At 43.5% G+C, this 27,870-nt stretch overlaps 2 protein-coding genes across 6 annotated transcripts in view; one reads left to right on the top strand and one right to left on the bottom strand.

The window, feature by feature from the left end:
* Positions 1-295: 295 nt before the first annotated feature.
* GZF1 (GDNF inducible zinc finger protein 1) lies at positions 296-27,381 on the top strand. 4 transcript variants are annotated; one of them, XR_004375857.2, is made up of 8 exons: positions 297-417; positions 5,439-6,805; positions 9,370-9,464; positions 11,019-11,186; positions 12,834-12,991; positions 13,717-14,058; positions 14,365-14,473; positions 26,809-27,381. XR_004375857.2 is itself a non-coding variant. In XM_032795855.2 (7 exons), the coding sequence occupies exons 2-7, from the start codon at positions 5,460-5,462 to the stop codon at positions 26,857-26,859; spliced, it is 2,160 nt and encodes a 719-aa protein (XP_032651746.1). In that variant the 5' UTR covers positions 297-417; positions 5,439-5,459; the 3' UTR covers positions 26,860-27,380. The 4 variants fall into 4 exon arrangements, 3 of the variants coding, with proteins under 3 accessions (XP_074920600.1, XP_032651746.1, XP_032651748.1); XM_032795855.2 differs by lacking the exon at positions 14,365-14,473 and having other exon boundaries at positions 26,809-27,380; XM_032795857.2 differs by lacking the exon at positions 26,809-27,381 and having other exon boundaries at positions 14,365-16,522.
* The window catches only part of NAPB (NSF attachment protein beta), a 34,650-nt gene continuing 26,007 nt past the window's right edge, over positions 19,228-27,870 (bottom strand). For both annotated transcript variants that reach the window (XM_032795859.2, XM_032795860.1), the window contains 6 exons: positions 26,607-26,662; positions 25,926-26,010; positions 22,922-23,026; positions 21,595-21,663; positions 21,037-21,087; positions 19,228-20,116 (listed from right to left, as the gene is read on the bottom strand). In XM_032795859.2, the coding sequence (XP_032651750.1) occupies positions 20,012-20,116; positions 21,037-21,087; positions 21,595-21,663; positions 22,922-23,026; positions 25,926-26,010; positions 26,607-26,662 (471 nt within the window). In that variant the 3' untranslated portion in view covers positions 19,228-20,011. The remainder of the gene's footprint in view (positions 20,117-21,036; positions 21,088-21,594; positions 21,664-22,921; positions 23,027-25,925; positions 26,011-26,606; positions 26,663-27,870) is intronic.

The raw sequence follows: 27,870 nt of genomic DNA, 5'->3' as shown, positions 1-27,870 counted from the left end.
CTGAATTACGTTACAGGGCCCCCTGGCAAGCGGGCGAAGACCGTTTGGAGGCCTGGTGGGGGGTGCAGGGTGAGCACAGACTGTGCGGGGGGGGGTCACAGGCCTCCTAGGGATGGGATGCGGCCCCACCCCTGAAGGGGGGAAACGTTGCCAGGCAACCGCGCGACGCGTGGAGGCGCCGCCTTTGGGGGGTGTGACGCCACGTCCGCCCGACCCTCTGTCCGGCTGCGTCATGTTTCCGCGCCGCCGTCGTCCTGTGGCTCGAGCCGGGAGGGCGGCGCCGCTTGGTCTCGTGACGCCGATGGCGGCGGCTGCGCCGCGGCTCCGCCCGTGGCAGTTGCCGGAACTGGCTGGGCGGGGGGAGCGCCCGTGAGCGCCCAGCGCTTCCGGCCGCCGCGCGGAGCCTGGGGCTGCCCGGTGAGTGAGCGGGGCCCGGCTGGGTGTGAGCCCTCACACCCCCCCGGCGCGAGGAGCCCCGGGCATGTGCCCCGGGTGTGGATGAGGGGCCGCCCACAGACCCCCCCCGCTGCCCCCTGGGCGCCCACCGACCCCCTTCCCCACCCGACCCCCGCCGCCCCTGGGCGCCCGCCAACCCCTCCCCCACGACCCCCCGGGCGCCATCGACCCCCTCCCCCACAGACCCCCCTCCGCTGCCCGGCGCCCACGACCCCTCCCCACAGACCCCCCTCGCTCCCCTGGGCGCCGGCCAACCCCTCCCCCCACAGACCCCCCCGCTGCCCCTGGGCGCCCATCGACCCCCTTCTCCCACCGACCCCCCGCCGCCCCCTGAACGCCCACAGACCCCTCCCCGCCGCCCCCTGGCCCCCATCGACCCCCTCCCCCCACAGGCCCCCCCCTGGGCGCCCATCGACCCCCTCTCCCCCACCGACCCCCCCCGCTGCCCCTGGGCGCCCATCGACCCCCCTTCTCCCACGACCCCCGCGCCCCCTGGCGCCCATCGACCCCCAGCCCCCACAACCCCCCCCCTGGGCGCCCATCGACCCCCTTCTCCCACCGACCCCCCCCCCCGCTGCCCCCTGGGCGCCCATCGACCCCCTTCTCCCACCGACCCCACCCCCGCTGCCTCCTGGGCACCATCGATCCCCTCCCCCACAGAACCCCTGGGCACCCATCGATCTCCTTCTCCGCCAGCAACCCCTCCCTGCCGCCCCCTGGGCACCTCCCGATCCCTCCCCCACTTGGCGCCCACCGACCTCTTCCCCCCCACAGACCTGCCGACCCTGGGCGTCCACAGACCCCTGGGCGCCTGCCGATCCCCTCCCCCACCTGGGCGCCCTCTGACCCCTCCCCACAGACCCTCACCACCTCCATGGTGCCCACAGACCCTCTCCCCCAACAGACTGCTGTCATCTCTGGGAGCCCTGGGACGCCCTCGACCCCCTCACAGACCCCTGTTGCTTCTTGGTGCCCCCCGACCTCCTCCCCCACCGCCCCCCCCCCCATGGGTGCCCCTGAACCCCAAGGCACCCCAGATCACTTCCCCCATAGCGCCTCTCACACACATACCTGGTTAAGAGGGAGCACCACAGAGCCCTGCCACCCTGCACCTCACAGACCCTGCTGCCCCCCTGGGCGCCCACCACCCCCCTCCCCCAAAGACCCCTGCCACTCCCTGGCGCCCACAGATTCTCTTCCTCACAGAGCCCTGCCGCCCCCGGGTGCCCACCGACCCCCTCCCCCACAGACTACTCGCTGCCCCCTGGGTGCCCACTGACCTCTCTGCACAGACCCCCTTCCCCCCCGGGTTCAGGGGAGCACCACAGAGCCCACCGACCCCTTGGCACCCCCCGATCCCTTTCGCCCCCCGACCCCTGCTGCCTTGGGCACCCACTGACCCCTCCCCCAGACTTCCTGTCACCCCCTGGCCACCCACCAATCCCTCCGCCACAGATCCCTGGGTGCCCCCGACCTCTTCTCTCCTCTCCTCTTCTCTCCTCTCCAGACCTCTGCTGCTCCCAGGCACCCACCAATCCCTTCTCCCTCCACCCCCTGGGTGCCCACTGACCCTGCTGCCCCCTGATTTCCCCCCCTGCAGACCCCCTCTGCCACTCCCCTGTGCCCTCACAGACCCCTTCCCCCACAGACCTCTGCACCTCCTGAGTGCCCACAAACCCCTTTCCTCCACAGCCTGCATCTTCCCCATGGATGTAGAGGAAGCCCACAGACCCCCTTCCCCCCAGACTGTGGTGCCTCCTGTGCATAGGGGGAGCTCTACAATCGCCGCTCCTCACAGACCCCTGCAGCCCCCTGGGCGCAGGGGAAGCTTCCAAGTGTTTTCCTCCCCAGAAATCTGGGGGTGAGGTGCTTCCCTATGGACACTCCCCGGAGATTGTGAGGCTTAGACTTTCCTCCCCAAGGAATGGGCTCAGGTTAACCCTACAAACACTCCGAACACAAATGTGAGGGTGGTGGCACTGGGTCCCAGAGACAGAGATCCCTTTACAGAAGTTGCGAAGTACTCCACTTAGAAAGGAACAATCAGTTGCACGCATACAGAATGGAAAATGACTGCCTAGGAAGGAGCACTGTGGAAAGGGATCTGGGTTGAGAGTGGATCACAAGCTAAATATGAGTCACAATAGTAACACTGTTTGCAAAACAGGCAAACATCATTCTGGGATGTATTCGCAGGAGTATGTGTAAGCAAGACAACAAGAAGTAATTTTTGTTGTCTACTCCACTCTGATTAGGCCTCAACTTGTGTACAGTTCTGGTGCCACATTTCAGGAAAGATGTGAACAAATTGGAGAAAGTCCAGAGAAGAGACAACAAAATGATTAAAGGTCTAGAAAACATGACCATGAGGGAAGATTGAAAAAAGTGGGTTTATTTAGTCTAGAGAAGAGAAGTCAGAGGGGACATAACAGTTTTCAAGTACATAAAAGGTGGTTACAAGGAGGAGGGAGAATAATTATTGTTCTTAACCTCTGAGGCTAGGACAAGAAGCAATGAGCTTAAATTGCAGCAAGGGCGATTTAGGTTGGACATTAGGCAAAACTTCCTGTCAGAGTGGTTAAGCGCTGGAATAAATTGCCTAGGGAAGTTGGACAAACCTGTCAGGGTTGGTGTAGATCGGGGTGGGCAAACTTTTTGGCCTGAGGGCCACATCGGTCATGCAGGAGTCTGGCCTGTTGGTCAAGCTTCCATGAGTTTCAGACTGATAATTTCAGTGTTTTCCTGACCTCATTCTTCCAGCACTGTTAGCTGGGCTTCACATGCTCGGTTTATCTGTCATCTAAACTTGGTGCCACTCTTCTGTTCCAGTGGCCATTCTACTGTGCCTCTTAGATTATAATAGTCACTTTAGCCATACTGGATTATGCCTTAGAGAGTCTTTTTTTTTTTTTTTTGTCAGGCAGTTCTGCTTCTAGACCAGGGGTTCTCAAACTGGGGAGCATGGAATGTATTATGGGTGGAGGGCATGAGAAGCTTTTTTTGGGGGGGTTGGGAAGGGAGACTTGTTGCGCACATTTTACCCACAGCTATGCGTAACTAGCAAAACAGATTCCTCCAGATATTGAAGGTCCTCAGGTGGTGCTATGCTTTTTGACGGATTTCTGTTTAAGCTTGCATAGCATTATACAAAGTCGTTGCCATCTGTGCATTCATCTGTTTGCTATGACGCAGTGTGCACATTTAATTGTACATGTGGACCACAATCGCACTTTTGCTTTTTCTCTTATTACAATGGGTCGTTGGCTCAAAAAATAACCAACGCAGGTGAAAAACAAGCCAAAACTGATTGAAGTGAAGCACCGCCACTGTATATATTGGTATATGTACCTGTGTGACAGGGTCAGGGTGTAAACTACTACAGATGCAAAGAAGGGGGGGCATGATCAAATACGTTTGAAAACCACTGCTCTAGACGGTGGCACTTTAGTATGGCATGTGACTTGGATAACAGATAGCTGGCTGTACATGAGCACCTGGTCTACAGTCCTACAAGCTGTTCCATGTGGGCAGACTCCCTGTGCCCACACAGCAGTTTGCATGCTTCAGTGACATGACATCTTTTTTAGGAGAAATATATATAGATGTTTCTATTGGCGGAGATACGTGCTTTAAGCAGAGAATGCTGCTAGCACTTTGAACAAGAGTTTGTCACCTACTGGAAGTGAAAGCCTTTCATTGCGCTATGTACCTTATTGAATATGTTAAATTACTGTTTCCTTTTTGAACAAATTCCAGTAGAGTGGAAGACCAGGGTTACAAGAATGAGTGCATTCTGCATCTTGATGGTAGTTCTTAGTTCTATTATCACAGCTTTATGGACAGTGCGGCTTATATGTTTTATAATGTTAGTATAATACACTGGTTTAATGATTTGGATAGTCTCTCTTGGGGCTGACTCTTGGAAACTAATAGCTTGGGTATGCAGTTTAAGGCATTCTCTAGCTCAAATAGAAGAGGGTGGTGACTTTGATGCTGAAGAGTCTGGATTTACTCTCTGCTGATGACCATTGGTGTCCATACACAGATAGTTTCTAATAATCGCCTTTTCAACTTTTGGTAGTTTGTTCAATGAGTAAACAAGTGGCTAATTATAATGTAATACAGGAAGTATTGTAACATGTAAAGTGGTTAAAGGGTTGTACCTCTACTGAAAAACATTAACTTCCAACCTATGCTAATATCGAATGCTTTATCAATTAATGGATCTTTGCTTAATTAACCCCAAAACGTATAGTCTAAGAGGGAAGATAAAATGTGTCTGGGATAAAGAGAAATAGAGGTTGTATTTAGCCATACAAGCTCCATCATTCATGCTTGGTAAAAAATGTCAATCTGCAGTAGGCTTTGCAAGAGGCAGGCCCATCATAAGAACATAAGAGCTGGCATAGTGGGTCAGACCGTAGTCCATAACCCATGAACAGTTTTTCCAACTTGTGGAGATAGAATAATTCCTGAGAATAGGCTTTTGGGGTAAACAAAAAGGTATTTTAAAAGAAAAGTTGGATGAAGTGAAAATGAGTTCTCAAAACACAGAAGTCAACGAGATTATAAAACAGTGGGACTAATTATTTATTTGGGATTGTAAGTGTGATTTTGTTATGCACCTTGCATTTCTTTTGACCCTTCTTTTGTTCACTTAGTCTTTATTACATTTTAGAATCCTATTAGACTGAACTCTAAACTTTTCTAGCATCTTAGTTCTGATTTCTCAAGGAGAGAATATGCCAAAATGATGATTGAGACTTGAAATAGAAGTTAACTTTTGAAAAATCTAATTACTTTCTATGAATGGCTGCTAGCTTATTTCTAAATAGAAATGAGACACAGCTAATCTAGGCTGTGCTTCAGGCCAGATTTTCTGAAAATCTGGTCACTTTATTAAGGTGCCAGAATGGGAGTTGGGCTTTTAAGTTTTTTTGGTTTGTCCATGATAGGCAACTAACATGTGATGTTGTTAACAGCTGTTTGCAGAAAGAAGAAAGATGGAAAGTAATGCAGTTTTGCTAGAATCAAAGTCCTCACCGATAAATCTTCTGAACGAAATGCATCAGTTACGTCTTCTGGGCCACCTTTGTGATGTGACGGTTAGCGTGGAGTATCAAGGTGTTAGGGGAGAGTTTGTTGCTCACAAAGCTGTATTGGCAGCAACAAGCAAGTTCTTCAAGGAGGTGTTTCTTAATGAGAAGAGCATGGATAGCTCAAGGACAAACGTGTTCTTGAATGAGGTCCAGGTAGCTGATTTTGCTTCATTTCTTGAGTTTGTCTATACTGCCAAGGTAGAAGTGGAGGAAGACCGAGTGCAACGTATGCTGGAAATAGCTGAAAAGCTTAAGTGCTTGGACCTGTCTGAAACCTGTTTTCAGCTGAAGAAGCAGATGCTTGAATCCGTGTTGTTGGAGTTGCAAAATTTCTCTGAATCGCAGGATGCTGAGGAGGACAGTGGTACCCAATCAAATGCTTTACTTGAGTTGAAGACAACTGTTGTGGCAGAAGGTGACCATACAGGCTATCTTCCTGATTCTCCCAGTTCCCCCATGGAAAGACCCAGCAATGGAGTGTCTCCTGACAGGCCAACTGCCAAATCAAAAGAGAAGGTTGACAAGAAAAAAGAAACCATGAAGCCTCCCTATGCCAAAATCAGAAGGGCCAGTGGGAGGCTGGCTGGGAGGAAAGTATTTGTAGAAATCCCCAAAAAGAAGTACACAAGGCGATTGAGAGAGCAACAGAAGAATGCTGAGGATGCTACTGAAGAGAACAAGTTCCCAAAAGACCAAATCATGCATGATGTGGGGAAGGAAGAGGGGCAAGTGGAGAACAGTGTGAAGCCTGAGAATGAAGAGTGCAATGGCAACTTTGAATTAGAAGACAACTTTAAAAAATCAGAGGAGGATAAGAAGAAACGAGGCGGCAACTTCAAATGTAGCACCTGCAAGAAGGAATTCCTGTATGAGAGGAGCTTCCTCAAGCACATAAAGCACAGTCATGGCATTGCGGCTGAAATCATTTACCGGTGCGAAACCTGCAGTCAGACCTTTGCCAACCGGTGCAATTTAAAAAGCCACCAACGCCACGTCCACACCAGTGAGCGCCACTTTCCTTGTGAACTCTGTGGTAAGAAGTTCAAGAGGAAGAAGGACGTCAAGAGGCACATTCTTCAGGTTCATGAGGGTGGTGGGGAGCGTCATCAGTGCCAACAGTGTGGAAAGGGTTTGAGCTCCAAAACTGCTTTGAGGCTTCATGAAAGGACGCATACAGGCGACAAGCCTTATGGGTGCACAGAGTGTGAGGCTAAATTTTCTCAGCCTTCTGCACTTAAAACACACATGAGGTATGAACAGACTTAAGTGGCCTTGTTAGATTCTGGTGGGAAAGATAAAATCCACTGAAAGACATCCTGAACCCTCAAGTAGAGCAAGGATTTAAAAGGAGACTGACTGGAGGGTTCATTATATCCCCTTTCAAAGTGTTTTCTTTCTAATTAGGGGAGCACTGTCATTTAATCTAAGCCCAAAGTATAGGGTTAGGCCCCGATTCAACAAACACTTAAGCACACAAGTTTACTCATATGAGTGGTTCCACTGAAATCTGTTGTACTGCTCTCGAAAGTAAAACTACACACGTGCTAGGTGTGGGGCTTTATATTTTTTTGAACTGAATTAAGAAACGCTAAAATTAATAGTAAAATGTTATGCAGTGGGAATGAAAATCTTGTAAAAAAATGTAAATATCCCCAGTGGTGTGTGTAACCCAAATAAAACAAGCATCAGGATGCTGCAAAAATACCCAGGGAAGTGAAATTGACTAGAAACAGACCAATCTGGTATCACTGTCAGCGAATTAAGTGCACAAAGTAGACAGACAGCGAGGAATGATGGGTAATAAAGCTTAATATTTATATAGCACTTAGAAAATGAGAACATTGTGCCTTTTCACATGGGACCCATGAAGTCCATGTGAATTGCGTGATGGTGAAGGTAATTTGGCTCACTTGGGGCTTCAGACTGCAAGCTAGTGACCGACTGTGGCCAATGCTGCAAAGCACTTAAGCATGCGTTTAAAGTTAAGTGCGTGTGTGTTTTGTAGGATCGGGGCCAATGCCTTGCAGAATCACCCCTCGCTAACCCTCAGAGCACACTCTGAGGTAGGGTAAGTGTGGGGAAACTGAGGTAGATAGTGCATTCCCCAAAATGTCACTTCCAGAGCTGGAATAGAAGTGTGGAATGTTCTGACATCACTAGGCTACTGTCTCCTTTGAGGTATGAAGTTCATTAGATCTTAGTCTCTTAATCTAAAAGTACTCCTCTACCCTGATATAATGCTGTCCTCGAGAGCCAAAAACTCTTACCACATTATAGGTAAAACCGCATTATATCGAACTTGCTTCAATCTGCTGGAGTGCACATCCCCGCCCCCCGAGCGCTGGTTTACCGTGTTACATCCAAATCCGTGTTATATTGGGGTAGAGGTGTACTACATACAGACAGGATGCTTTATGTCATTATAGTCTCATTGAAATCAACGAGATTTCACATGATAGTAAACATTATGCCCCACAGTAAGCATTTGCAGGAGTGGGTCCTAAAATGTTGTTACCAACACAGATACAGATTTTTTAGCATCACTCTCTAAAGTATTGTGACCACTTGACACTGAAAATCATTCACTAGTCAGGAAAATGAATGAGATTCCCCCTCTACCTGGTACCAGTATGAAGGGACAATAAGGATGCTATCTATGATGGTTTTATTGTTTAAGCATTGAGAAGGTGCTCGGCATTGTACGTGTCATGCATATCAAGACAGTCTCTGTCCGAGAGCTTATGCTCTAGAGGACAGACCTAGAAAGACAAGACTTTGGGAGGCCCAGAGGATGGTGCCGCTTCAGATAATTACCTAATTTTTTCATTTTAATTTTTACGTATAATCTCCCCTGCTAATATTTAACTATGAGAACTGATCATGTGGTATTTTTGTTCCTGCAGAACTATTTCAAAGGAGTCAAGTAAATCAAGTGTGAAGTTCATGTGTAGGCAGGAAGTTAAAGGTAGATGCAACTGAAGTGCAATTATAGACTCTGATCCTGCAAGCTGCTCTGCATGGACACTGGACTTCACCCATGCAGATCTCGTTGCAGGACTGAAGCTATAATAAGGAAAATGACTGTATAAAAATGCAGTGTAGTTGTAGCCATGTCGGTCCCAGGATATAGAGAGACAAGGTGGGTGAGGTAATGTTTTTTATTGGACCAACTTCTGTTGGTGAGAGAGACAAGCTTATATAAAAATGTCATTTTCCTGTTCTGCTCCCTGTGTGTCTTCAGTTTGAGCCGTAGCCACTTACTTTACTTTGTAGGCCTGACAACCCTGCAGAGCCGGCACAGCTAGGGAACAGCAAACCAAACTATGTTCTGGCTCGGTAATCATTTAAAAAGAATTGTTAGCCAAGTTTTCATTGCAGAAAATGATGATGATGATAGCAGAGCCATAAAGATTACTGCTTGATTTTCAGATTCCGGCTGGAATTTAAAAGAACAGTTTATCTTTTTATTACAATTAGGTAACCCTCTATATCTTCCCCTCTCCATTTTTGTATTTGAACTGTGTAAAAATTCAGTAGAGATTTTTAGGCTTACCAATAACTTCTTTGGCTCAAATATTTCTGGATCCTGATCCCAAATCCTGGAATGTGATAGACAGGGACAGCACTCTGCTTGTGTGGATCAGCTCAGAATCTCGGATCGATTAGGAAATCTTAGAAAGATAATTAGCACTGAATTCCACAATGCCAATTTTTTTAGTCATATTTCAGAGGATAACCATACAGTAAAAGTGACTAGTAATGTACTGTAGAGAAGAGAGAACCTTTTAGCTTAATGGTATTTTTTTCATTTCAGAATCCACACTGGTGAAAAACCGTTTGTCTGTGATGAATGTGGTGCAAGATTCACACAGAATCACATGCTTATATATCATAAAAGGTGTCACACAGGCAAGTTTCTTCTTTTGTCACCCTCCCCATGTAAAGGAACGTTAGGTGCAAAACATATGTTGTTTAGAACCTAACTGCTGTTGCAGTTTGTGACATTATGTGACATATGTTTGTGACATTTAAAGGAGGAGAGGAGCAGGGAGAGAGATCATGGTTTTGTGAATAGTTGTCTTTACTCGGGTTGCTAGGTTTAAGGAAATGTACAAAAAAGGGTTAATTTTAATTAGCATTTCCTAAAGAAAAAGCCAACACAAGACTTCAATAAAACACCAGCTGTATAAATAATTGCAGCTATCTGGATACTGAGTAGATCAGGGGCTCCAGTGTGGAGCACAAGTACATTTTTGTTGCATATTGTGCTTTTCTGTATTGGTGTCAGAGCATTTTTGAAAGAGACAGGAAAATATTGTCAAAGCTTCACCTGTAACATTTTCAGAATTTACTGCTGTAAAAACAAGTTTTTAAATGTGCCCTTATCAGAAATATTGCAGAATTCCACACTTTTCCTTCATCACAGCTTTACTGTCATTTAGTTTAATGAACTAATACTGGTCTCAGAATGGTTTAAAAAGGAACTCTGAAGCCCATGATAAACCCAGGTATTTGCTGTGAATGTCAGTAAAAAGGATTTTTTTGTTTTAGTTTGCAAAGGAGTCATTCATAGACACCTTTACACAGTCTGCATTTTGCTCCCTTACTTCCCTGCATGGTCTTTGCTTGTGGGCAGGCAGTGAATAGAAGTGGGCAAAAAGCTAGTCAAGGGAATGGAAGTTTCCCATTGGCTTCAATGGACTTTGGATCATGGGTAGCTGGAGACTGCTTTGAAATTCAGTCCCATTGATAGTAAGGCTTTATCCTAATTATTAAAGCTAAATATGAACTCGCATTCTGGGCAAACATGCAGCAATTAACCTAAGAAACATAATTTTAAAAGTGGCTTATTTTAACCTCTAATTACCTACTTCATGCACTTGCAGTTAAAATCACATATGCTGGATTGACATTGTACCGCTAGACTTGTCATGTGTGGGGAATTCCTTCTTTTCCTTTCGCATTTCTTACCCAGACATGTTAGAAATCTCTCTCTCCGCCCTGCTCATGGATGCTTCTACCTTGAACAAGGTGAGCTGGCAGAAAATGTAAAACCAGTGACATGTTAACCCAGGGAAACTTGCCTTAAGCAACAACTGAACGTTGGCTACTTAACGGAGTGGCCTTCTTATAAGGTGAGCAGGACTCTGTTCAGTATGGGCCTGAGCCAAGGGCCACTAAGTTAGTGGAATGACTCCAGCTAACTGAAGAGTTCAGTGGCCCTACATTTGGGGATATTTTGGTATGTTCTGAGACAGGAGGTTGCCTTCTGAGAGTGGTGCCTCGCACAGCTTTCTCAAACAGGCATATTCCGTACCTGATAACGCAGCTCTTACTCCTCTGAGCTAGGCTCACTGAATGCTTTTTGACATTGACCCGTGTTTATCTGTGTTTGCATGTGATGCCTAACGACACTCTCAAACCCTCCTTTGTTTTCCCTTCTCCAATTCACCCTTGCTGTAGGGGAAAGGCCGTTTATGTGTGAGACCTGTGGGAAGAGCTTTGCCTCTAAGGAGTACTTGAAACACCATAATAGGATACACACCGGATCCAAGCCCTTTAAATGTGAAGTTTGCTTCAGAACATTTGCACAGAGGAATTCGCTTTACCAGCATATTAAAGTTCACACGGGTAGGAAACATTTGTTTGGAAAGTAAAGTGTATAGGATAGTAACGTGTATCTATAGGTCTAAGTCTTAGGGCTGTTTAATGTTGAGGGACTCCTTTAACCAAGAACTTGTATTACTTTTAAACGTACTAACCCTTTGTAGAACTTTTAAACTGTTTTCAGCTAATGGTGGGGTTTCCTCCATTCCTTTCCTCTTACCCCATCCTCCAAAAATGTGTTCTCTCTGCTGACTGAATAGCAGCAATTAACTAGCAAGCACTTCACAGAGCTGTGCTGGTACCTCCTTACTGATGCCACATGACACACAGAGAAGTTTATTAGTAAATAAAGAGTATCCATTTTAGCTCCATTCAAAAGCAAAGAGCAATGTTGTCTTTGCAGACTTGTCCTCCCACCCACCTTTACTGCTGGCTTCCTTTTCCCAATTTGTGTTCATCTCTACCTGTACCTTGTTCTGTCAGTAGAAGCAAAATGGCCATGGGCACAATTGCATCTCTGCTCCAGCGCAGCCTTGCTCTCCTACTGGTTCCACCTGAACCATGCAACTCTAGTCAGAGTCGGGTTGCTGCTGCCCACGGCTCTGAGCAAACACTCTCTACTGCCTTTGCTGATTGTGTCCTTGACATTGTCTTTGACTCTACACTCTCCTTCACCCATCTCTTTTATAGCAATCGGGCTATCTCCATAACTTCACCTGCATCTATATCAGCCTCAGTCCTACCCCTGCTGAAATCTTCATCCATGTCTTTATCTCCTCTTTTGGCTGGTGGAGTGCGCCTTAGTTTTCAACACCGCAGCATGGGGTGAATGTTTCTGTCTAGCTTTGCTTATGTACAAAGTGCAGCCTACACTATAACATCTAGTTGCTCTCCACTGCAAAGCCAGCTTAATATTGTCCATAGTTACAAAATTCTCCCTAGACTCTCTTCAGCCAGCTCAAAGACACTCGGTGTCCTTTCCTCCCCTCAGCTTGTCTAGCACTGGTCTCTTCCTGTCCCTGCACATAATCCTACCACGATGCTAGAGCCTTCTCCCCTATGTTGCCTGCCATCTGCAATACCAACCTGGTATCTCTCTGCCTCATCACATTTGCATCTATTTTCAAATCATCTGAAACCCCTAATTTCTTTCTCTGTGCTGTTGTTCAACTCTGTGGCTGTATCACAAAATGCTTTACTGGGGTAAATAATAAATCATGGGTGAAAGATGCTTTAGACTAAAGTGCATTTTATATACTGAATGGTATTGTGATCTGCTTTGGTAGATTTAAAGAGAGAAACCAGAGGGTGTAATAAATCCCAGTATTTCTGCCCTAGGAAAATACTGATATAGGTAAATATGAAAACTCATGTATTTCAGGCCAAAAGCTCAGCTGATGTAAGTGCTGTGTTGGCTTCAATAGAGCTAAACCGATTTACAGTAGCAGAGGATCTGCCCTGAAACTATAGAAATGATCTGTTTACCTTGGATGCATCAGTATAATTTTATGCAAGTCTGAAATTCCCACAAATATGTTTGCATGCTTTGCGAACATGCCGGTACTTGCCTAGTCAAATAACTGTGATACGAGGGCATGTTATGAGATTACCAAAGGAGCAGCACTCCGGGTACAGCTCAGAGGTCACTCTAACCCTGTGTTCCGATTTCAGGTGAACGGCCCTATTGCTGTGATCAGTGTGGTAAGCAGTTCACACAGCTCAACGCATTGCAGCGCCATCATCGGATACACACGGGGGAGAAACCGTTCATGTGCAATGCATGCGGGCGAACGTTCACGGATAAATCGACCTTGCGGCGGCACACTTCAGTAAGGACCGAGTCTTGCTACAGACTCCACTGCTCATTCCAGTGGGTCTTATCTCGCATCTCAGACATGCCCATGTAAAATGGGCCTGTTGGCTTTAGAATACTTGAGTAAATGCATTGTCCCATTGAGGCCGACAGCTTTTCTGGGTTGCCGTCAAATTAATCTCACTACTGGCAGCATAGCACACACACACACAGCAGGAAGGACAGTTATTTTTCTCACTCTTTTGCTGACTCACCATATGACCCTGGGGCTGCCATTTCCCTGCGAAATGGGAATGATAATACAGGGGGGCTGTGTGAGACTTCACTCATTGGGAGAGATACTTCGCTTTGCCAAGTTGACACTTGATAAAATGGAGCAAGAGAGCCCCTCAGGGACCTGATTGGAGCTCCCTGATTTTCTACCTGGCCCTGGGACAAGCTAGAGCAGCATTGGGGCTGCTCTTTTCTGTGTCAGCTTACAATAGCTCAGGCCTCTTCTCCCTGTCTCCAGAGGGCTGCCATACGGGTCCACTTTGCTGACTGTATGCCTGCTTCAGAATCCCCAGGTAGGAGGATATAGCAAGTCACCCTCCTTTTGACATTGCCTGAGCCATATAAAAGCTGAGGAGCAGAGCACGGAATCTGCCCCATTATTGGTAAACAGATTTTTGGATCCTTGGCTGGAAGATTCTGTAGAAAGGCAAACAGCAAGTGCTGAAACTATATTGTGTTTGTTTTTAGATACATGATAAGAATACACCCTGGAAGTCTTTCCTGGTTATTGTTGAAGGAGTGTCTAAGAACGATGAAGGTCACAAGACAGAGCTTCCTGATGAAGAGTATCGTGTGTCACCTAAAATAACAGAGAAGTTGCTGTCTTTTTCTGAAAATGGCCACTATGAAAACTTGACTGCTGTCCCAGGGAGTGTGACTGCACTGCATGACAACAGTTCTACGATCGGGACAGACTGCAAATCGGATGGGACTGTGGGACCCCAAGAAGCCTTCCTAGCTACCACCTTAAGTGAGCTTACGGTACTGCATACTCAGACAGATGCTATTCAGCCACAGCTCCATGCTCTGGTGAATATGGAATAATTTGGTATTGTTCACCAACCTAGCCTAGGCCATACCTCTAATAACTTCTGACTTTGCCAGTAACCTAGTGATGTAATTAGGAGAAAGCATAGCCCCTAAAGGAAGAGGGACTAGTTGTGGATGACATTCATGGCATTTATCTCCTCCTCACCCTTAAAACACCACCAATCCATAATCTTCAATTTGCATAGTCTAGCGGTAGCTCCTTTTCCTGGCTGATAGTTGTTATTCCACTTTATTCATGTCTTGATTTTTCTGTACCCTCTGTTATGAACGTGTGAAATAATACAGTCACTTCAGAGAGCAGTTAACCTCAAGCAGAGCATATGAAGACCTGCCATTGTTTTAATCTCTGGAAATCTGACCATGCAGTCTTCTCTTCGCTACCCTTCCTGCAAAGGTGTGGTAAGCCCTTCTTCCTTATGTTCGGATGGCTTGAGTGCAGCTCCCTTAGAAAGGAGGGGGTGTGGGTTTTTTGTTTTGTTTCCAATTCGATTCCACATGAGTGAACAAAACAGAAATATTGTGTTGCTTGTGGGCCTAAGTAGAAAATAAAATTCTGTTAAATTTCATTTCAGGAAGTGTTTTAATCTTGGCTTTACCAAAGATTCAAGCAGAATCATTTTAGTATTTGGAAAAACCAATGGGAACAAGCGTGGGAAATGCATGGAGTTACATTCCAATAGTGCTTATTTTTCCATAGCAAAAATGTGGAACTTGTAACCTGTGGGTTGGAAGCAGATTGTGCTGTTACAGAACTCACTGCAATAAGTGTCAATTGTGAATTAGCAGGATCGCTAATTATTGTTTAGTGAGTTATTTTAATAACGAAAGGTAAATTACTGGTTCATTGTCACCAACTTTTACACTAAATTTGCACTCTTAAGCTCTGATCTTGCAACTGGCTCTACTGGTGCAGATCTGTATTAACTAATGTGGTTCCATTTAAGCACAGGGGTCTCTCCTTATGGATTCATTTGTGGGATAGGGGCTGTAGGGTACAGGTGACAAGTGGGATACATTAAGGCCATTCAAGTAGTTTCAGACTCCAAAGTTTACTGTTGAAAAGCTTTTACAAAACTTGTAAAGAAAAACATCTTTGCGGTTATTTCAAGAAGCCTTTTCTAAAAGTCAGTGTTGGAAATGCAACCACTGCAGCTTTGGGCTAGTGCCAAAAATAAATGACATCAGTGCGGATGTTTATATTTTTTAAGCTTTTGTTTTCCTGATTAGAATGGTATTTAGTATCTGAGGTGAAAAATTTAACAGGAAGATATTGACAATGTGCCTTTTTTAAATGTCAAGGAAGGTAGTGCTTGCTCCAAAATCTATTAAGGCATTCGGAGTCTTCCCATTGACTTCAGTGGGCAGTTGGAGCAGGCTTTATGGGTTGAATTCTGCAAGCTATGCTCCTATGAAGGATCTGAGTGGCACTTCTCATGGGTGTTGTGGGTTAACCTAGTAAGAGATTGCAGGCTCAAACATTTCTGTAGAACCCCCCCTTCCCCTCACCTTCTACAAAAATCTGGTCAAGTTCAGGGTGTTATTTTACAATAAGCAGTAAAGGGAACACAAGTGGGATGTCTCAGTACAACTAGTTTCTTTCCATTGCAAAGGGTTTCACTTTCCAAGTTAGTTAGTGAGGGAAAATGTATATCTTAATGTTCAGTTAACCTATCATTTACAGTTTTTTCTTTGTTTTGTGAGCAAATTACATGTGTTGGTGTGTTAACTGAGCAGAGGCTGACTGGGTCAGTGAAGAAGGCCTGAGCCTGTTCCCACTGATTTTAAGTGGAGCAGAATTAGCCCTATAGTTAAGAGTATTTTAAGATGAAGCTTTCAACAATTAAACACCTTAATCCCACTTGCCTTTTTTCAAAAGATCAGTATAATTTTGTGCTTTTGGAAGCATTGGTCAAGTATTTTGCTACTAACAGTGACTAACTGTTCCAAATCAGGCCAAATCTTCTGCTGTGTCAGTTTAGAGGAGCTGAAGCTCTGCCCTTCTGATTTTTGCAGATATTAAATTTTTTGGTGATCGTTTCTTAACGTGGGTGGCTTTTTTTTTTTTTTTAAGTAGCAGTTTGAGAAAAGTGATGCATTGTGCTTAACTTTCAGCAAGCTATCACCCACTCCTAAAAGACTTACTGGTAGGCAAAGCAATAAAAATAACCAAACGATGGACCAGAGTTTTGGGGGTTTTTTGAACCTTAAAGGAGCTTCTGATGTTACCTTTGACCCCTAGCTTAATCCAGGAAAAGGGTTTAAAAAAATAGCTTTCCAGGAAGTTATATTTGACATATTTATTCAAAAATTGTGTTCTGAGTGTTGAAGTTCAAATGATTCCTAATGACCAATGTACAGTGTTTGTTGATATATTTAAACCCTGAGTAATACCTGTAGACAGGGGAAGTGAGTAACCTGTATGAACTATTAAATCCTATTAAAATATTGAACTAGTACTGCCCTTTTTGTAAGTGACTTGCTTGGAGTACCAGATGGGCCTCTTCCCTGAGAACTATGCATTGTATATTGCAGAGATCTGATGATTTTAGGTGATTACAGTAGCAGGCCCCTGGGTACTTTTACAGTAATTCTACAGAAGTTGTTACTGACGCCCTGGTGCCTTAGGCCTAATCATTCCATTGTTTGTTACTCTGTTTTGCTTCCATAGTGCTGATAAACAGTTCTGCAACAATTTTAAACATACATCAGAAAACTCTACAGGACTCATCACTTTTCACAAGTGAACAAAGTCACACTGTAAGCCTGTTAGAACTTCAGTTGTACAGGCTTATCTGTATAGGTGTTTGGGGCAAGGTGAAATTCAGTGCACAGCATGCTGAAGAGTTACACACTAAATATGCAGAACCTGGAACCACTTGCTTTAGAGCACTCTTTGAAGGAAAGGGGTTTTACTGTTAAAAATACAACTATCAAACCGGGGAGTTTAAGTGCATAGCAGTAGCCATTCACCAGAAAAGAATGCATCACGATTACTTAATTTTTATTTTATTACTGTACTGGTTCACACAAAACAATCTGTTCCTGCTAAGGCCATTTCATTATTAGTTTTCCTAGTAGATTCTTGACCCGGGGAAGGAAAAGTAACACCTTGACAAAGTTGCTTTATGATTTACATGATCTGAAAACTGGTATATCACAGCTTACAACAAATTACATTACAGATGACATGCTGCTATACAAAATCACCAAGGTTTGCATTTAGACAAAACTACTACATTACAGAGCGCATTAACAACAGATCACAGATTAGTACCTAGAGTTCTGGTATGTCATCAGCAATTTATGCATACTATCATAATTGTGCAAAAATACTGGTTTCTTTTAGGTTCTGGAAAAATAAATTAAATTAACCACACAAAGTAAAAGGTATGGAACCAGTGCCAAGTTATGCTTAAATTCCACAGTTTCTGTATTAACAAGATGTGCCTATTGTGGTGATACCTGTGTAGGATTTTCACTAAACTTGGCTGAACTGTGTTTTATTTGATCTCAAATTATATATACTATGGCAAGACTATATGAAATCAAGAATTATGTTCCTTTCTGAATAAGGAAAGTTATGAAACTTGAAAAAACTAATGCTCCTCTGCTAAACAAAGCTTGACACCTCATTTCTTCTTATACAAGGGCTTTTTCAAAGATTTAGGACTACTGTAGCCTAAACATAAGCATGCATATATTTTCCTCTCTGGGTTGTCCCTGGAGAGAATCAGCTGAAGCTGAGTCAATACAGATACAGCACTCAGGTGTGACAAATTCACCCCTGAGCAACAGCTCTGGTGACCTAACCCTCTTGTAGATGCAGTTAGATCAACAGGAGAATGCTTTTATCAGTTTGTGCTAGTGTTCAGGGCCATGGTTTTCCTACAGTGACAGAAAAACCCCTTCCATGGCTGTAGCCACACAATAGGATTGTTAGCATATATGTTTGTTTAAAGAGTCGGATTTGTTCAGGCACGGTTCCCTAGAGGGAGATCCATGTCAGCCATTTCTAATGGGACCAGCCACTGTAAGCAAGTGTTAATCGCACAAGTTGCAGCTTTTTAACATTTCCTAACACATTTGAGTCTCTTGCTCATCAGAGCTGTTCCCTTTTGGCCGCACATCTCCATCCAACAAACCTAAGTTCTCGAGGAGGGAGAAAACTCACTAGTGCTGTTCATTCCAACTACAAGAAAAGTCACCCTCCCTACAGAACACAAAGCCCTTCCTGGTTTAGTTTATAAATACACATCTAGAAAACAGTCAAGTAGAAGAAAGTTTAAACTGATTGTTGATGAGTTGATAAAAAACACATCTTTCCTGGAATGTGTTATATCATTTGGTCTCCTATCTGACATGTTCTGTAAACAAATGCTATCAGTGTGCTGGCTTGCTAGGGTTATTATATGTCATTCAATCCCGAAGCCAGCAGCACAAACAAAAAACAGATATTCATAAAGGTGACAAAAATGAAAGCCAGCTAGTACCCTGTCTGGAATGTGAGTAGGTCCATGCATATTTGTGGCAAGTCTTTCCTCCAAAAGAAAGAAATCAAAGACCAACCTAGGCCGTAGCAGTACAGGTACCAACTATGGGATACTAGAGTTTTCCTGCGTTAAAGTATCCAGTATTTGAAAGGTCAAATGACTAGTAGCATTTATGCAAAATAAAGCTGGTTCTCTTTCATTATGTAAGCACCACTGGTGACATAAGAATGAAATAATTTCTACAGCTTATTGGAACTGCACTGAAATATTAAGCCATAACACTGAAACTGCATCTGGTCATGAGTCTTACTGTCATACATAGACAGGCTACTTGTATTCAATATACTTATCTCCATTGAAACTAGGATCTTCACACACATTCAAGATAATTAATTTCTACATAGTTTTAAAACAAGCCTGGGCAAGCTGTTGTCCAGCAGTGCTGAAGGAGGGTATCTTAGCTAAGATAAAGCCTAATTCAATAACTATTGACACAGCTTTGCCAACAGCACAAAGGGAAAGAAATAGTGTTCTAGAATATACAAAAAAACGGCACCAAAGACGACAGCAGGAAGTTAGGTAAATGAAAAGTTAGAAAAATATATTACCTGTTAAAGTCATCTTGGAGAGATGGTATGCACCAAAAAACAACATAAAGTGGAAAAATATATCCAAGAAAAAAATAGAAGAAACTTACATTTCATATATAGTTCTTAAATAGAAAATACACGATAAGCTAGGTCCTATTTAATGAATGGTTTGGGAGAAGGTAATTGATAATATATTATATGCAGACCCCTCACCTATGAAGATTAGTGTTTTTAGACCCAAGCCATTATGTATTTATTGTTGCACACCTGGATGTGTATAGTATATACACATCCACACTATCTAAAAATCACAGGCATTTCACTGGCATTAAAATAGCTTTGTCGATTTTAAAAACAAATCTACATGTCTCACTAAGGTCCATTAAAAAAAACAGAACTTTAGCAATATGTTAGCATTAGATCAGAAAATATTGTGTGTAGTGTATGTCATGGACAGATATTTACAAGCATGGATCCAAAATGTTGAAGACGATGAGCTAGTAGAGAAATGGCAGCCAAAAAAATTTTAAAAATGGAAGACTTTTGGCTCATCAGCTACTAAAAATAAAGATTTTTGCCCCAAGCATTTCTTTCACTGATCTCAAAAGTCTGTGAATCCCTCTATTGCTCTCACATACGGAAGACCTGTCAGCAACACTTAAGAGTATCATTTCTTATCCATCCATGTCATCAAAAAAAAAGACACCAGGATACTAACAATACAGTCATTTGGTTCATAAGCAACAAAATTAAGCCAGGTGTAGTGTCAAGTATCCCATAATGGTCCCTGGCCATTACACAAAAACAGATTATTTAGCAGTTAGGCAACATGCCACATATACCACAAATAATTCACTTTAGGTCTCCATCACCATCTCCTTGAAGTGATTTTTTGATGCGAAGCAACATAGTCGTAAGCCACTGATCCAAGCGAGATATGGAATCAAATTCCTTAACCTAATTGGAAGGAAGTTTAACACAGTTTAACAGAGGGCAAACGGGAATATGGCTATCACTACTCCTAGGAGTAAATTGTGTGCTACATTTCATTTGCGATTCATTTGTTAAATTTCTGTTAGTTAAATATTCCGTAAACCACTGATACACGTAGTAAGAGCTTAGCCAAAGCTCATTCAAGTCTGTGGGAATTTCAAATATCAAGCACAAAGAAGCCAGGACTGTTGGAAAAAGAAGACTAGAAGAGGAAGGAACTAGAGTGGAGAGGAAAGAGTCCTCAAAATGCAGTAATCACCAGTAGGGGAGCCTGGTAATGTAGAAGACCCTCACCCAAGTTTTTTTTTTTTTTTTTTAACATATATATTATTATACTTCAATGGGACTTAAGCGTGTGCTTCAGTGCTTTGCTGAATAGGGTCCTTTAGATATTTTCAGCTGCTTTGTATTGCTGCAGTAGCCCAAGGCAGCCCACGCCCACTCGTGAATATGGCCCAGAGATGTTGAAAAACTCTTGGGACCTGATCTGCTACTGCACTGATTGCAGCAGCGTTACACTATAAAACTGGAGTAACACAGTAGTGAATTAGGCCCTTCGATTGTAAACTCTTTCCATCAGTTCTTCAGGACAGAGACTTTAGCCTGAATTTTCATTCACATGAAGGCCTCTTTGCATTGCTCTGTTTACCCTTCCAAAGCAGTGTGAAGTGGCTTCATTGTAGGTGGCAATCAGCCTGTGTGTTTCGTACAGCACAGAGGATGCTGCCAGTGCTCAAAGAGCAACAGTGCCCAGGAACACTTGTGCAAGTAACTGAGCATGCAAAATTCGCATGCAAAAATGAAGACTTAGAGGGGGGCTCCTTTGAACTTTGGTCCTAGAATTGTCTGCCACAAATGGATCAGTGTACAGCTTGAATACTTACTGCCTCAGTGTACGCTTCACAGTTTTGGTCCTCATGGGCTTCCAGGAGTTTCTAACAGAATTAGAGTCAAGGGTTACACATTAATATTGAAAATTTATCACTTCAATTTACAGCAGACTTGGCACACGTTGTCTGGGTATTCTGTAACCCTGTGGTCTACAAATTACATGTAACGCTTTTCTCCATTAAGAAACCAAGAGAGATAAATATCCAATGCTTGCACTTCACGCAGAACAATGACCTCCTGAACCTGTTTAATCCAGCAATATACAGACAGTGTCTGATACTATCCAACAGCCCCTTTGGATCTATTGTTATAATATTAGCTTACCCATAAATATCTACTTTCATTAAGATTATAATTTGTCTCATTTAATTGCCTCCCCAGTTACACACGTTCTGTACAATTCATGTGGGTATTCTCTAATATATACAAATAATATGAAACAGATCAACATAGGATATGGTAAGGGAAAGATAGTACCAGTGCGATTTTTTTTATTTCCAACCAATAACTCAACTTTCAGGGCATCTGTATTTAACATCAGTTCTACTTACTTTCACTAGCTTGCACTCTCTCGAATCTGTGAATGCTGGGAACATTTCTTCATACTTCTCAAGAGCAAGCTGAAACAGAGAAGCTAGCCTTTCCGTTAAAACTACTAGAAAAAGCAACCACTGGGTTTCATCTAAATACAAGAGTTATTCTCATAGTTATTGTCTTTGTTGCAGTGTATTAGGGTTAGGTTACATAAACAGTCTAACATAACAGAGTCCAATAAAATCTCAACACCACAAGAAAATTGAGATTTAAGGTCCAAACTTGGTCTTTGCCTAACTGGGAATGTGTCTAAAGTATTGTAAGGGTGGAAGCAACATAATTAAGTGTCAAACCCTGTCATTGCGACAGGTGATGCTCCTGCCCTAGCTAGTCACACAGCCTCTAAATGGGCTGTCCCCTTTCCACCTGAACTAACTTACATTTATTGGGGGGAGAGGGGACATAGCTGTTTGAGGGAGGATGCAGGAAAGTTTGGATCTACCTTGAGAGAACTCCAAAAAAAGAAGTCATTTCCCTTTCTTCCCTGCAGATTTTAGGCGATACGAGACACAACGGAGACTGTGGAGTTAAAGGATGCCTTCCGCCATCCATGGGAGAAAGTACATGCTTTCTCTTAAGCAGAAGCCAGACATGCTGTGGTCTGTTATTTTTTCAGCTTGAGCTGTGACTTTAAAGGGCTCTGTTGATTTCAATGTGTTGGATCAGGCCATGCAGGTGCAAGTCAGGTCGTACATCCCTGGCCTGATCCAGCATGCACTGGAATCAACAGAACTATCCCGACTAACTTCAGCAGGTGCTGCACCAGAATGCTTAAACTGCACCCTTTTTATGGGACTGCACCCGCATGACAATTGTTTTATTTTGAACAGTACAGCGTGAGACAGAGTTCAGGGGCCTGATTTTAATACCCGCTTCCTTTTCTTTTGCAAATAATTGCTGGTGCTATTTTGTGGATATGAATGTAGACATCTGTGCCTCTGCTTGAACTGTGGTAGTCACATCTCTACATGCCTTTGTCTGCACCCAAAACTACGGGCGCCTCCTATTGTTGACAAGCATAAAAAGAAAATCTGGCTTTGAAAAACGGCCCGCCTCAGCAATGATTCCCATACAAAAATAAAAATCAATTGTTCTTTTCTAATAGGAACGCACTTCCGCAGCTCAGATCCTACGGCAAATGTTTAATAGTAATCACTGCGTATTGAGAGAGAATGTATATTTCACCCCCAGACTGTGGAAATAGGAGATAGTTCAAATCACATTACTTAATGTTGCAAAATTTCATTTAAGTGATGCTGCACATCCTAGGAGAATGTCACTAACCTTAGCATTCAACTCATCCACAATGAAGTGGCAGAGAGCAGCTTTAAAGAAATACTCTTTTGCACTGTACTTGAGCAAAGGATTATCCATGGTATTTGTTCCAACCTAGATATAAAAAGTTAGTGACAGTCAGGTTATATGGTAGCTTTTCTTTGTAAGACAAGAACAAAACCCCAAGGTGATCAAAATTACATGCAAGAGCTCATACACGTTTAACAGACTGGATTAAAAACATGCAACAAATACCAGATCCTAAGAAAAAGCAACAAAATTCTAAAGTGAAACAAATCAGTCACAAATATTTGTATATATAAAATAAAGTGATTTAGGCATTAAAGTTCCCACCTATTGTGATTGTAAAGACGTGTACGCACACACCCCCATCTACTCTCTCTAAGGGTTCAAACAGCACATGTCCATGCAGCACTTCAATGCTGTAAGACCACCCAGAACAGAAAGGTGGTTCTCTGTTCCTCCAGGGCTCAATCCTGCATGTTGCTGAGCACTCTCTCCCTGATCCAGCAAAGCACTTAAGCACATGCTTAGCTTTAAACACAGTCCCCACAGAAGAGGCGTGAGACTGCACGTGTGCGCGTGTGTGTAGGATTTTAAAAGCGCTGATTCTGGGGAAAACCACACACTCGCCCTCTAACTAAGTGGTGTTTTGTACGCCGTGCTCCAGTCATCAGGGATGCACTCTGTCTAAGCTTTTCTGGCAACCAATTGGAACCTAGCACCTCTTATAAAGCACACTGCTGCTGGCAAAGGGAATCCACTCTAGCACCTCCACCAGGTTTGTCTGGCATTACAAACTGAGGTTCTGGAGCATGTTACATAGCACTATACAGACACATAGAGGCCAAACCACAGCTGCCCTGCACAGGGTCAGTAGAAGAGGAAGGAGAGTGAAAGGAATTGGTTTCCCACCACTGCACACCCATGCAGGAGGCAGACATCATTTGGATGGCTGCAGTCCTAGAATGCAGGAGGTTCTTGTCAGCAATATTCCAGACCCCAAAAGGACCACATATGGACTGGGAAGAGCATAGCTGTGGCTTCCTGTCCCCTGCGCACTAGCTCTTGACTGTTGAGTACTGGGGAGAGCAAAACTGCAGAGCAGATGCAGTAACTGTCACCGGTCAGCATCCCTGGAGGCATGATGTCGACAAGCATAAGACTCCAGCTATCTCTACACTACAATAGTTTGCTTCCCCACATCTTAATGTTTTTGGCCTGATTCAGCAAGGTGCAGGGAACCCTCAGCTCCTGTGGAAGTCAGCAGGAGCGGAGGATGCTCAGTAATTCTAGCTCAGATGCCCACAGAGCTCTATTTATTGTGCACTGCTTCACAAGTACAGCCTCTCTCTCAGTGCCTCTATTTGCCATTTGATGCAGACTAGGGAACAGTGACTTGATTCTGTGATATCCTGTACAAGTACTGGGTCCCTAAAGGGTTCAAAAGCAAAGAGCTGATTTAAAATACTCCCAGCCAGTCCGCTAGGGATTAGCTCTAGCCATGCAGTATAATTCCTAATTATTTCACAGATTCATTCTCTTGATTATTAGTGCTTGTGATTATTAGTGCTAGCAGCAAAATCTCTATTAAAATGATCCACTCAAGTGCATCGGCTGCCAGCCGGTCCGCTAGGGATTAGCTCTAGCCATGCAGTATAATTCCTAATTTCATAGATTCTCTTGATTATTAGTGCTATGCACTAGATATCATTAGGACACAAGCACTAACATTTGAGATTCCAGCCATCAGACTATTCTGCGGTGGGGGAAGAGAGGAGAGACTTGGAAACACAAGGCATAATTAGCTTTTGGAACAAAGTTTTCTAACTCTGCAATCACATGTCTGATCACCCTCAAAGTCTTTCCCCAAAATTATACCAGATAGGGAACCTCCAACCCAAGAAGTTATAGGCGTTCAAAACTAAGCTTAGAAAGTAAATTAGAATTTAACTCTGGAACAACTCATAAAAGTGGTATCTGCCTTTAAGAAAAACAGCTATGCACTAGATCTCAAAGGAGTCTGGAACCAACTAAGTTTGAAGTGTCTAGGCCAAGCCAATTCCTAGATACAGTTTGACACAAAAAAAAAAATCACTCACTTTTTCAAAAAGTAAGATATATTTTTGATAAATTACATCTCTCAAAAAATTTAGAGACAAGTGGGTGAAGTACAGTAATGTCTTTTATTGGATCAACTTCTGTTTGGTGAGAGAGACAAGTTTTCGAGCTAACACAAAGCTGCTCTTCATGTAAGAACATATGCAGTAACTATCACCAGGTAAGAAATGTTCTGTGTAAGCTCAAAAGCTTGTCTCTCTCACCTACAGAAGTTGGTCCAATAAAAGATATTGCCTCAGCCACCTTGTCTTTCTAATATCCTGGTACCAACATGGCTACAGCATGGCTGCATATATCTACCAGTAATGGCTCATCTGATTCACAGCATAGTCTGACAAAAAGAACTCTACACCTGACAAAGTCCACATGTGAAATTTCACATCCAGTTCAGTTGAATGGAATGGGCAAACTCTCTTACAACAGGAAACTAGTTGCAGCCTCAACTACTGAGAAAATGCTGATTCTTTCCACAATTAGCACAGGAAATGATCTCTTTAGTCCACATTCTCGAGACCAATGCAAGATTTAGGGCTTGTCTAAGTTGTCCCGCAGTTTGGACTATGGGATTAGAAATAACAGTGCATTAACGCATTAATGAAGTCCGGTTTGAAGAGGACTATGTTAAAATGAACTAGGAACACTTTAGTTCATGCCTGCAGTGTCCATTAGGGAGATTTACAGTGCAGCACTTTAGTGCTCATTGCTGTTCACAATCCCATAGTCCAAACTGCGGGGCAATGTAGACAAGCCCATAGGGTTCCAGTTTTAGTGACCACAGGTCCTGACTCAGACATCAGGAGCAGCATACAATATGACAGTTCTGTGACTTGAACTACGTTGTCCATTTTATAAAAAGAGTATATATACTAACCTGCTCGTAGATTTCAATTGCCTTCTGGTACTGCTCTAACTGAGCAGCATATGCAGCCACCTTCAGCAGACACCTGTTAGCTGAACTACAATCAAGGACTTCAGTTAAAATAAGTAATGGTACATGTGTCAATTTCCCTACTTCTCTAATAGATACATCCACCAGTTAACGTATGTGAAAACATACCCCAGCAGTTACCTGTTAGAAAAAGGAGTATATTAAAAATACCAAATTAGCAGCACACTAAGGCCATATGTTGACTCTGAAAGCTTTCTGCAAATCTACAGAAAGTTCTCTTCCCAGTGATCTGTGGTATGATATTCAGCCCCAAGGAGACTAGAAAGCATGTGCATTAAACAGTATATGGAAGTCAAGCATTAAAATCTAAACAAAGGCAGAAATCAGTTTTCACATGCAAGCACCTTAATAGGTCTCCAAAGATCTCAGTTTGAATACTCATACTGACAGACAGTTAAGTGAATGCCAATTTCATGTACCTAAGTGACAATCTTAATGCAGGATTTGGACATCTTACTAAAGAATTCACAAATTAGGAGAGGCATGTAATACTTGCACATCTTATTACAGGAAAGAAAAAAAAAAAAAAAAAAAAAAAAAAAGGATAAATCCAGACTGTAAACCTTCCTTGTTTAAAATAACTATTCTATGAAGAAGACTTGCCTGTTGGATTCTTCTCCTTTGTAGTAATCTGCAGCTTGTTCATAATGTGCAATTGCCTAAAAGACAAACATTTTTCTCTCAACATGTTACTTTTGAGATAAGATTTTTGGGGAAGCCTGTATTTACAAAGATTAGAATTTTTCAAAATTCCTCAGGTGGTTTTAGAGGAATACCATGACATCCTATTTCTATTCTCCCACAGGATTATACCAATATTGAAACACTGCAACTGTCCCGAATGAACTCGGATTAAGAGCTCAATCTTGCAAAACTGGACTACTGACTATAGCTCTTACTACTGTATGTAATCCCACTGAAATCAAAGCTTTGCAGACAACCTAGAGAAGGAAAGAACGAAGAGGAGAAAGGCCAGCAGGAAAAGGAGAGGGAGATGCCCCAGGACTAATGGGGCTTCTCCGCAGCAAACACAGATGCTGCAGACTTTTGTGGACCTATAGGTTCAACAATCCCAGGCTCACCTCCCTTTGCAGTCCATGCAGAACTCCACTGCAGCATCCACCCTCAACATTCCATACGGCATCAAGGGCTGCCGCTCTACCACTCCACCCCAGGAGACATTACAGAAAACCACAGCTTCACATACAGCTACTGTGGTGGTCACAGGTCAGTGTATGTGTAACTAAAATGATCATAAATGTTTTCCTCTTGAAAAGTTCTATTCTATTAATTCATGACGTTTTTAATGTTTTTGCTTTTAAATTGCACAGATTTTTCTTTTCACTGGTTTTGTTACTGAATAAAATTTTATTATTTGGAAAATAATTCATCTTTATTAGTTCACAGCATATGTGGCAGAGCGCCTAGCAGTTCTGAAATCACCTACTTAATTGTTACTGCACAGTGTGACAATCACCAGATCAGTGACCTACACGGTCTAATAATGATAAATGTCCAGCAAGCGCTGCAAAATTAATAGGTGCACTGACTGTGTTATAGTCCGACATGTACCCCCAGCACCACACAATTCTTAATAGGCCACAAAACAGCAGGGCCACATATAGAGCACAGTACACCACAATGCGTTCCTGCAGCTCATTGTAAAAGTGCTACTTCAAAGCCTCTGAGTCATACAGTTGCAATAAACTCTTCTAACAGCCCTTGTATCTGGCTGTTTGAACTCCGCAGACAGCCTCTCCACCTTTGCCCTCCATCCCAGTGGCAACCTTCCCTCCTTTGCTTCACAGATATTATGTAGGACACAGCAGGCAGCTATAACCATCATGATATTTTTCTTACTGAGATC

Source organism: Chelonoidis abingdonii, chromosome 3 (assembly GCF_003597395.2).
Source record: "Chelonoidis abingdonii isolate Lonesome George chromosome 3, CheloAbing_2.0, whole genome shotgun sequence".
Lineage (NCBI taxonomy): Eukaryota > Metazoa > Chordata > Testudines > Testudinidae > Chelonoidis > Chelonoidis abingdonii.
The sequence above is the reverse complement of the archived record's forward strand: the minus strand, read 5'-3'. Positions and strand labels throughout refer to the sequence as shown.

Coding starts and splice junctions, on each gene's coding strand:
- GZF1 (XM_032795855.2), top strand. CDS start 5,460: ATGGAAAGTAATGCAGTTTTGCTAGAATCAAAGTCCTCACCGATAAAT. Junction 11,187..12,833: donor GCATATTAAAGTTCACACGG/GTAGGAAACATT, acceptor TTCCGATTTCAG/GTGAACGGCCCTATTGCTGT. Junction 12,992..13,716: donor CCTTGCGGCGGCACACTTCA/GTAAGGACCGAG, acceptor GTTTGTTTTTAG/ATACATGATAAGAATACACC.